Here is an 11,271-nt window from a genome sequence, read left to right on the forward strand (position 1 = left end):
ACTAATTTAACTCTCTATTATATTTTCTATTTATTATTATTCTTCCAAAATCCAATCTAATTTAGATATCGAAGGACACGATCAAAACCAATATCCACAACCCTCCAAGGAACAATGATTTATCTTTCATCACCGCAAATCAAGTGAATCAATCAATGCCCTCTGGACTATCCTGGTTGGGCCGGATTTTGAAAACAACACGTACTCTCTGCCACCCTTGAATTCCACTGTCATGGCCTGCATCACTGGCTTCAACACGCCTCCCCAAGTCCGAGAGAGAATTCCACTGTCATGGCCTGCATCACTGGCTTCAACACGCCTCCCCAAGTCCGAGAGAGAGAGAGAGAGAGAGGGGTGCCAAATACTATCAAACGTTAGATGTGAAGTTATTTTACCTCTTTAATTTCTCACTTCAGAACCCCAGAACAGGAGGTTCACTTCTCACTTCAAATGAAGCTATCAGCTGGAGGAACAATGGGTCCATTTCCTTTTCTTATAGTAGCTTCAATGGTAGGCATGGGTGATCTTGAAAGTTAAAAATATGACAGAGAATGAACGTGCACAAGAATTCTTAAAAATATTCACACTGCAGAAACAGAAAGTTCAATCCTCATTTCAACAAGAAAATGGCATTCAGACTATACAATCACATCAACCAGCAAGCAAGAATGACTAGTCTACTCATTCTTCTTTAACTTGATATTTCCCTTCGGTACTTTGCTCAGAACACTCTTATCGAGCTTGCTGAATTGACTCTGCAGCTGCCCAATAAGATTGCACACAAGATCATCAACTTGGTCTTCATATTTCTCATAAAGCACCGGCAGAGTGTGAGCACAAACAAATCCTGTATCAAATACAAAATGAAATAAGAATCTTAATATCTTCTTCTCCAATCAGATATTATTGATGCTGTTTAGCCTACTCTGCAACTATTCGAATCCACAAGCTCACCTATACAATTTCTGTACAAAATTTAACATATGTCTTCATGTTAGGGTTCCACAAGGACATTGCCAAGAAAACTACTTAGCATAGAAATACTTAATATTCCAAGTTGTAGGAAAACGAGACTATACATTCTGCAAGTGATACCTAGCAGGAGACCAAATTCATAAACCTGATAAGGTAGTTTCCTTGTTTGTGCAGAGAAACTTTCCTATTATTTGTATGCATCAATTGCCTACAAGCTTGACTATGGGAGACATAAAATGGAAAACGAGTTATATGAAATAAGGAGAATATATCTTCACCAATATAAAACAGAGTCAGGAAATTGCACCAGCTCCCTATCACAGCAGCAGCCCACAAGCTTCCAACAACCTGACAAGAAAGCCTCCATTTTAAGCTTTGAACAGCTTTGTTCAAATATGAAACAGTGTCAAAAGAAAAACATCAAGCCAGAAATTTAGAGAGATAGGAGAATAATTAGCAAACTTAGGGTCAAAAACAACTGGAATTGGTGGTATCATGTAAAACAACCATGCTGCTCTCTCCCCACCCCGCCGAGGTGGTTATTTGGGTAAAGGTGATTTTTGGTCACAAATTTAAAATGATAAAGGTGAAAGTGTTTCAAACCACAGATGAAAGAATCAGGTATTTTTACATGATTTGTAGGATGTCACTATATGCACTACATCAACGATCATGAGAAAAGAGAGCAAAATAATAATAACATTATTTGCAGGCACAATTCATGCTATTATTGGAGAGACATAGGAAGGCAAACAAAACTTCCATATCAGACTATGAAAGGATAGCTCCCTAGCATGTCTTAAAAATTACAATTACATGATTTGTAGAATGTCATTATACGCACTACATCAACAATAGTGAAAAGAGAGCAAAATAATAATAGCATTATATGCAGGCACAATTCGTGCTATTATTCGAGAGACATGGGATGGAAAACAAAACATCCATATCAGGCTATGAAAAGACAGCTCCTAGCATGTCATAAAAATTACAATTATAAATGATGCTTCCTTCTTTGAATTTGAACTAATCATCCACTATTGTTGCCTCTAGTATGACACCTATACCAAGGCCGTTTGGCTACTATCTATGTTTTAAGTTTATTTTCAAATATTACTTAGCCAAATAGTCTACTATACAGAATGTTATATTATATTTATCAAGGTTCCAATCTCAATATTGGAATTTGTACCAATGGCCAACAAGTACACCCAGTACTTGGTGACCTTATGGTATATACCTCAGTAACGACACTCGATATGGGAGACATTCCAAGTCTCGGAACCCTACCAGTACAGTGTGGTAATGCCCTGCACCAGATAGTTCATTCTGAAATTGCAAAACACGATATTCATAATAATTAATTAGGCACCATCTCTCTACCTTCTCTAATAATTCCTGCTGATCCATCAGCTGATTCCAACCAAATTATAAAGACCATCAAACTGTAAACATCCAAAACTTGGCAATTCCATCGAACATCACTAGATTAAGTACTGCTTTAATAAACATTCAGCCAGTTCTTCAGGCTGTCAACCATCATAACCAGCATAGCTACGCAGAAATCAATTTAATTTATCCTATGTTTGTTTCCCCATGTTTTTTGACCTCTCATCCTTTTCGGGAGTTGTAAAGTGGCTAGCCACCTAAAAAGAATATAAGCAACTCTAAAATCATATGTGAGATCAAACTACTCCATTCATGATAGACCGTGTTTCCCTGTTTTTTTTTTTTTGCTGTTTCCTCCAGTTCTTAATGCATATCATTTTTATTTTGAAATTTGTTTACAAATTCCAACAACCTTATTTGATGCCATTCCACTTCTACTATCCTCTAATAGTATTTACATCCACAAAGCATCTTTCTTTTTGGTCAATATACCTTCTTGTGGTCATCACTTTAAATACTTATAATGGGGTTTTTAACATTTCCAAGCTCCTGTTTCCTTTCGTACCAATTATTTTTGGTAATTTTCACCTTACTAACCTAGCGCTTAACTCTCAAGTTTAATGCACTTTAAATCCCTTTATAGTGTTAGTGAGCCCCTAGTGACTACCAAGTGCATCGATCTTTGCAAGTCACCTCATCTCTTGCATGTCTGATTCACCTTCCCTGAATATGAATACTTGGTTACATCTTCCAATGAAGAACATCATATCCAGTTTGTCAATCTCTGTGCAATTACAAGAGTCATAAAAACAACTTTAATATAGGTGCTTTATCTCTAGCAGCTTTAAATAAGGCCTCCAACTACCTAGTCCCAACATATTTCCATCATCTGGCACCGCATAGTATATGTTGGATCAATGACTAATCATCAGCTTCTGAAAAATCATGCATATGACCTCTCTAGCCAGTGTGCCACCTCATTAACCAATTGAGGGGTGAGCAAATGATTTATTTAATATAGGAACTTGCTTTTGGCTTTCAAAAATATACATCATCACTACAAATTCAAGCCAGATAGGAACAAGTACTACACAAGAACTCATTCTGTCTATTGTTGAGCTAATTATTGAGATGCTTCCTCCCATTCTTTGACATCTGATCAGGCTTCATCCATTTGAGCTCCAAGAATTTGCTTGACGTGAATCATGGAGAAGATTAGATCTGATTCACAGTGCTTTTACTACAGAGTGACTAAATCAATACAACCATTCCTGTCCCTCTCCCAGATATTCATTGTTGACTAGGACCAGATTAATAGACTAATACAAAACAATTAGTTAGGCAGGAACATAAGACAATCTATTCTTATCAATGGATTACTTGATGTAAATGTTTCTCGCCAAATGATTTCTACAAGTATTAAAACCAACAAGAATAACACAAAAGCATGCAAGGGACGGGATCAAGATTCTAGCATACCATGAGAAAATTTTTCAAGTTTTTTCCACATGCAACATCTTGAATGAATCCCAACAATTGATTGATTTGGGCACAAATAGAAACAGCAATGTTCGTAAACAGTTCGTCAGGCAAAACGAGGCGAGGTACTTCAGATGGAGACCTGTAAGAAATGAACAGTCAGTATCTTACCTTCCACATGTTGTTATCTAATATTTGAGCAATTTCAGTACCTGCTTAACATGCCTGAAGCATTGGACCAGAGAAACTGAATAAGCATTCCAATAACAAGTGCAAGGCATAAGAGAGTTAAAAAGTGATAATTAAGCCATTCGAAGAGAACCCAGATAGCTGTTGCACCAGTCAGGACGCTTGATGATATCTTCTTGTTCCTCCATAACAACACATCAGCAGCTACAAGCACAAAATGGATTTATCATTTTGAGCAAACTAAACGTCTAAAAGCAGGAAATATTGATGAAGAAATGGCTCACATTTTCCACCACCCAAAATGTTATGAACAGACTTCTGACGTCCAAATAGTTTATTCATTTGGGTGGTGACTGCATTTTGCTGTTCTGAAAATCTCACAGATTTTTGCTTTGACACATTGTCGGCAATGCTTTCCACTATGCTGTTCAAGACGTTTTCAACTTTATTCTCCAGGTGCTCAGACATTTTTCCTTCTGTTAAGCATCAAAACTGAATAAGGCAATGTATTGCATCCATTTACACGAAATTTTAAAACAATTAAATAACTTTTTCAGTGTCAGTTAGTAAAATTACTTAGTATAGTAGAAAATACAACTAAAGGATAATAAGATTAATAAACACTTATCATATCCAGAAATTTTGGCAACAACATATTAGACTGAGCAGGGGAACCAAAAACAACAACATTAAGCAATAATGGTGAGACAATCATTATCAGAAGTTGAAAACAATTGTAGCAACGATGATTTCACTGTAAAAAGAAGGATGCATGCACCAAAATGAAAAAAAGGGCGTCTAAGCCATGTAGAAAGAATAGGTTCCATAAATGGTAGTGTCTAGCAGAAGCAAAGGGAAAAAAATTGATGAGAAAAACAATTTCTGGTGTATCTTACAAAATAAGAGGAGGCCACCTTCACATAGCTTACTTCTCTAAAAGGAAAAATGGTGTGGCAATGCCCAAATGATTTGAGAACAAGCAATGCAAGGTCAGAGCCAAAACAACAATTTAGCTAATTTACTCACAGAAGCATCAAGTTTTTGAGTGGCTGTAAATAGAAGACAATACAACATGCCAATAGGACCCTAGAAGGCCACTCAGCCCTCTCAGCCCTCTCCTATATTAGATATAGTCATAAAATGTTATATTTATCTTTTATATAGGAAACAATGTCAGTTTTTTCTAGTTGTTCTCTTTAGTCTTTATAATGTGTTACAGTAAGGGCCTTTTCAAAGGCCTCAACCCATCACGGTGTCTGTGCATTATTTCTCTCCTACTTTAACTCAATCAAAGAAAGAAAAGCCATCTATGTACTTAAACAAACTAAAGAAATGACTCCGATATGATAAAGAAAAAAAAAATAATAAGTAAAAAGGTTTTTATGGCTAGTTTCCTTTAGTTCTGGCCAAAATACCACTGAAACTAGATTGGAAATGACTAGCTGGACAAGAAGTAGCCAAAATAGATGACCAAAACACAAAACTGGAGTAGATTTCATTTCAGTTCCATCTTAAATGAAACAGATCTATCGGGCCGAACTTTGAGATAAAGCATTTATAGTTTTTTAGGGCCCCTCACGTTGGCTAAGATTCATGGTGTCTCTAGAATTCGACACAAACTTAGCATTGAAGAAAACTAAACTTTCATTGCTAATCCCATGCCTTAAAGATGGTTGCATGACTTCCAAGGTATCTAATGGCATAAATGTTGTCAAAAGACTGATGTATATAGAGATGCTATCACATGACTCCTTGTCCTAGAAGGACTCCTATGCAGCAGATTTCTAACTGGAAACATGGTAGCTACCATTAGAATCAAAAAGGTAGCAGGGGTATTGCTGTCTAAATCATCTGAAGCCATAATTACAATTGTTAGAATCAAAAGCATTGGCAATGCTTCACTATTTTGCCACAACTTCCTCATCCCACTGGTGATTGAGGTGATTCAAGTTGCTTGGAAAGCTAACTTGATATTGAACAAAATGAAAGTAGCTTCCCTAAAAAATCCTGACTCTGCAGTTACAGGTTAAGCTTTGAAATCACTTATATCTACAATACATCCTACCACTGAAAATGTTTGAGCTCTTTTAGAACCTGAGTCAAGTTCCACCATATAACTTTGCTTTATTTAATTTGAATCATTCAAGCAGACATCCAAGGTGTTTTTGAGCCCATAGAATCAATAAGGTAACAGGGGTATTGCTGTCTCAATCATCTGAAGCCATAATTACAATTGTTAGAATCGACAGCATTGGCAATGCTTCATTATTTTGGCCACAACTTCCTCATCCACTGGTGATTGAGGTGATTCAAGTTGCTTGGAAAGCTAACTTGATATTGGACAAAATGAAAGTAGCTTTGCTAAAAAAATTCTGACACTGCAGTTGCTGATTAAGCTTTGAAATCACTTATATCTATGATACATCCTGCCACTGGAAAAGTTTGAGCTCTTTTAGAACCTAAGTCAAGTGTCACCATATAACCTTTCTTCAATTTGAATCATTCTAGAGGTCATCTAAGGTGTTTTCGAGCCCTTTAGTTGATCTTAGCATGAATATCAAGGCAATGGTTTTTTCATCCCACATCACAAAAACATGGTTTACTTTTATTGCAAGAGCAGTAATAAAGTTAAAGAAAATAAAACAAGGACCTAGGAACACAGTGAACAGTGGAGCTTTTCTACCAAGTTAGCGTATGGTAGAACTTAAAGAATCATAGAGGTAAATGAAAGCATGGAAAAAGGGATCCAAACCATGGTAGCATCACTTGCAAATCTCGATCTCAAAACAAAAAAGCAAAAAGAAAAAAGGAGGTTGCTTCCCTTCACCCTCAAGTCAACCCTTGTAATCAAACAGAAATTGTTTTGATTTTTCGTCAAGAATTTAGCTGGTTGCGTTTTTCCAACATTAAATCAAAGATCATCATGAGAATCTATCCATGCTAGACAACTCAATCTACTTAGGCAAGGTTCCGAACTTTTCCAAGGCTTAATTGTATTAGGATCAGCCCAAAAGCAAAGATACCAGCCCAAGCTTCTACACCAAGGTAGCATTACATAGGCATGTACACATAGATATTAAAATCGGAATCATTGATATGTATTCCTATACTGGTCATAATGCTGAATCAATAAGGAAGACCTAGCCTGCACACAGTAATGATTGGATCTTATTAGCCTTGAGCTGGAGACAGGCAAAAGTGGATTAGGGAAAGATAACCCGAAATGGAAATGAGCAAAAGTGTACATATAAATTATTAAAAATAAGAATAATTTCTATTTGGTATCATTTTCATCTAGTCTTTCCTGTTGAAATGAAGTCAAGCATGAAGTATGATGAGGCTTCCTAGAAGAATTGTGTAACTTTTGCAACTGACCATTAATCAGATATCAACATCTAAAGAATACAGCTGAATTTATAGATTTTATTTTAGTTTAACCCTTTGATTATAGTTTGTGATTTCAAGATGAGTAGCATTCCTACACGAGAACTTGCCATCTTCATCTAGACTCTTTCCACATCCAGACAAATTTTAGAAGATTGTTCCTAGAAAAATGCTCCTAGACTGCATGAAATTGAAATATGAGCAATAAGTTAGGTTTCCTTACATTTAAATGTTAAGGCCTGACATGCATTGTTAACCCCTTCCCGACAGCTTAAACTTTTGGCTTATAGTCATAAGTTAACATGGTATCAGACACAAAGGTCATGGGTTTGAATTCCAATTTGGCCCAAAAATTTCTCCATACAGCCCCTTTATTATCTTAAGTCTTTTCTCCGCTTGACTCATTGCTAGTTGTTAGTTGAGTCATTCATGACTTGTTTATACTTTCATACGCATGGTACCAAGGCTGTGCACGAGTGGGGTTATTAAGGTATGAGATACATTTTTAACTCCTTTCATGATAGTCTAAGCTTTTGGGTCCTAGTGGTTAGTTAACATGGTATTGGAGCTAAAGGTCACATGTTCAAATCCCATTTAAGTCAATTTTTCATTATACCATCCATTTGTTATCTTGAGTATTTTCTTCTCTCATTCTCGGTTAAGTCATTCTTGATTCGTTCTTATTGAGTCATTAATGACTAATTCATGGCTTCATGTGCAGGGCCAAGCTGCACAGGAGGACAGGGGGTGTTAAGGCATAATATACATTGTTGACCCCTCTCTGACAGATCAAGCTTTTGGCACCTAGTGGTAGGTTAACTACTAACTAGACTTCTAGATTTAATGATAGGCAAGTCTCTTACCTAAAGTTACTTATTTGGTATATGCTACCTGAAAATGTTTTTAATGACAAGATTATAACACACTTGTTTGTGGTGAAAGCAAGTTTGAAAGAAGTTTGGAACCATTAGCAGATCTATAGCAATGACTAGGAAATAACTACAGGCAGCATGGGGACATGATCTAAAAATGCTCAATGATCAAATATTACTATCATTGAAAAGTTAAATGTTGGAAAGAAAAATAGGCATGATCAAACCAAACATTGTACATATTTGAGTACGTAACACCAGTACCAGTTGAAGGCTCTACTATATATTCAGCAGTTTAGCTCATACCATTTATAATGTTGGAAAGCAAAATAGGCATGATTAAACCAAACATTGTACATATTTGGGTACATAATACCGGTACCAATTTGAAGGCTCTACTATAAATTCAGCAATCAGCAGTTTAGCTCATACCGTTTCTAATGTTGGAAAGCAAAATAGGCATGATTAAACCAAACATTGTACATATTTGAGCACATGATATTGGTACCAGTTGAAGGCTCTACTATAAATTCAGCAGTTCAGCTCATACCATTTCTAATCCAGCTTGTACATACATACATACATACATACATACATACTATAAGCCACATCTAGTATAATATCTAGTAGCAAGGAATGAAACTCTTATGTATGAAGTTATGGAAATCATTTTCTGTACTATAAATGAAATAAATGGAAGTAATATAATAATTTTATGAATACATTTTCTTCACCCTAATAAGTATTATTTTGAGGGTATAGTATAAAAATTATAAGAGATAAGGATATAAGAGTAACAATGCTGCTAGAGAAAAAGTGTAAGAGAGATCAAATTGCAGTAAGCCTGTTCATATAAGATCTTGTTGTTAATAAATTTGTCTGTGCAAAAAAACATGCTCAGACATGAGTAAATGATGCAATTCGTTATTCTGATGAAATGAAGAGATAATAAAAGACATCTCATGCTGGATATGTATGCATGACAGAGCAACTACCAAGGCTCTGATATGTGATTTAGACTATAAATGAAAGACCCAGAAGTAGAGAACTTTTGACTGACCAAAAAGGATGCATGAAATAATGCAAAAACTCTTTGAGTTTATAGTTACTTTGAAACAAGAAAAAGAAAATCTTTGGATTCTGCAGGACTCACTTTAGTTTCATTTTGTGAAAACAGGTCATTTTTTTTCCAAGTTCGGTCATCATTCCTCTATAGTTAAATGAGTTCACTAGATGCGCACCTATTGCTAGTTGATGCACTTAGAATACAGGTCGATGGATGGTTTTCTATTTATTTTCTTTAGTAGTCAGAATGGAGGAGCATAATGGACCAGCGAAGGCCAAAATAAAATGAATACATGGGCCCATTTCTGCATAAATAAAAGTAGACTTTTTCTTGCAGAATTCCCTTCACAAAAATCTAGTGCAGTCTCAAAATTCAGAAAACGAAACACCTTATTTGGGCTTTATCCAAGACAACTAAAATCTATAAAAGGAAATAGTAAAAAAACTGTGCCACTCATGAATTTATTTAGATGCCCATGTCCCAACTCGGAAGTCCTCTTCCACTAAAGAACAGACCAGCCGATGAAAATGTATGAATTTCCAACAACGGAGCATTCAAATAATTAGGACGAATTTATTCCAAGGTTTTCATTTCTAAGATTTTGTAGGATGGACTAATATAGAAGTTCCATAGTTAGATTTTGACGCAGAGAAAACATAGATGACAAATATTACCAATTACAAAATACTAACAAACAGTATCCCACAACATCAGCCAAACCAAGAAAACAAATCCAATAAAAATCTCCAAATTTTTTTCTGCTACTCAAACCATTCCACACAGAAAGACAGACATAACATCAAAAACTGAAGTTTTAAAAAAACAAATACACCCTAAAACCACAAAGTAGAAGGGGCAAAAAAATAATAATAATAAATAAATAAACAAACAAGCAGATCAGAACCATCAACCGAGCAGATGATTTGGCATTCTAAGGTTACTAAATCCACAACCTATTGCACAGATTTCAACAGCAAAAACCCAAAATCAGAACAGAAGTTCTCCAAAGAAACAAACTCCAGCACCCAACCAGAATCGGTACTTTTGACGCAACACAAACAATATCAGAATCACCAGAAACACAAATCAACAAGTAAAAAATCAAAGCTTTAAGAAACTCGAGCTTCGAAAGATCACTCACATGGACAAATAGATCACAAAAAATAAAGATAGAGAGGACTCACGCGAGGAGAGAACCGACAGAGAGAGAGGACGAGGGATTGGATCTTCGAAGAGTGGAGTATTGAGAGATGAGGTGGGAGGATGCCCAACGGTCGCCCTCAAACGTCTAAAAGAACTCGATATTTTTCTGAGCACGAGGGTGGCGTGAGGGAAAGGACGGATGGAAGGGTTACGCCCGATGTGTGGCGGACAAATCGAAGTCCTTCGGCCTGTAAGTTCTAAGCGTGTAACCTCACAATTCGTGAAGCAACTGCACGAATGCCAAAGGCATCCGTGTATTATGGCCGTCTGATGTCTACAACTTAGTTTGTCATACGCATCGGACGGAATCAACGAGCGGAGACCTGAGACCACTTGACGGGTTGGTTGGAGGAGCCCACGAGGACTCACTGGTGGACGAGCAATTGTAGTTAGCGCCCATTCAATTATGCAGTTCAGATGACGTGGCGAAGCATCATTCGCCACATTTATGGAATAGAATGCCAAGGCATGACGCCTTGTCGTAGTGGAAATAAAAGGGGTGTCCGTGGCTTGGACTAAATGCTCCGCACACTACACCACCTGACGAAACAAATGAAGTGAACCAAGAAAACTTCGTCTTTCCTGACGGATGATCGGAGAATAGCAGTAATTACAGCGTCATGATACGACTTTCCTTGACTCTCATACGCAAAGGACAATTAACAAAAAGCACCGAGGCGAACAGAATTAGTTGGACAACTCTCATACGCAAAG

General features: G+C 36.6%; 1 protein-coding gene across 3 annotated transcripts; it reads right to left on the bottom strand.

The window, feature by feature from the left end:
- Positions 1-568: 568 nt before the first annotated feature.
- LOC105032032 (reticulon-like protein B8) lies at positions 569-10,721 on the bottom strand. 3 transcript variants are annotated; one of them, XM_010906365.3, is made up of 6 exons: positions 10,539-10,721; positions 4,317-4,508; positions 4,056-4,236; positions 3,844-3,985; positions 1,254-1,323; positions 569-847 (listed from the first exon to the last, which is right to left on the bottom strand). In XM_010906365.3, exons 2-6 carry the CDS (start codon positions 4,498-4,500, stop codon positions 678-680), a joined length of 747 nt encoding a protein of 248 aa, XP_010904667.1. In that variant the 5' UTR covers positions 4,501-4,508; positions 10,539-10,721; the 3' UTR covers positions 569-677. The 3 variants fall into 3 exon arrangements, with proteins under 3 accessions (XP_010904667.1, XP_010904668.1, XP_010904669.1); XM_010906366.4 differs by having other exon boundaries at positions 10,496-10,632; XM_010906367.4 differs by lacking the exon at positions 10,539-10,721 and adding an exon at positions 10,308-10,435.
- Between the last annotated feature and the right edge of the window lie 550 nt (positions 10,722-11,271).

The sequence above is a fragment of the Elaeis guineensis genome, chromosome 6 (assembly GCF_000442705.2).
Source record: "Elaeis guineensis isolate ETL-2024a chromosome 6, EG11, whole genome shotgun sequence".
Lineage (NCBI taxonomy): Eukaryota > Viridiplantae > Streptophyta > Magnoliopsida > Arecales > Arecaceae > Elaeis > Elaeis guineensis.

What these genes read in the sequence shown, in the direction of transcription:
- LOC105032032 (XM_010906365.3), bottom strand. Translation starts at nt 4,500, where the DNA reads ATGTCTGAGCACCTGGAGAATAAAGTTGAAAACGTCTTGAACAGCATA. An exon ending in ACTTGAAAAATTTTCTCATG is followed by an intron (nt 1,324 to 3,843) that starts GTATGCTAGAAT and finishes CTTTCTTGTCAG; the next exon opens with GTTGTTGGAAGCTTGTGGGC. An exon ending in CCTGACTCTGTTTTATATTG is followed by an intron (nt 848 to 1,253) that starts GTGAAGATATAT and finishes TATTTGATACAG; the next exon opens with GATTTGTTTGTGCTCACACT.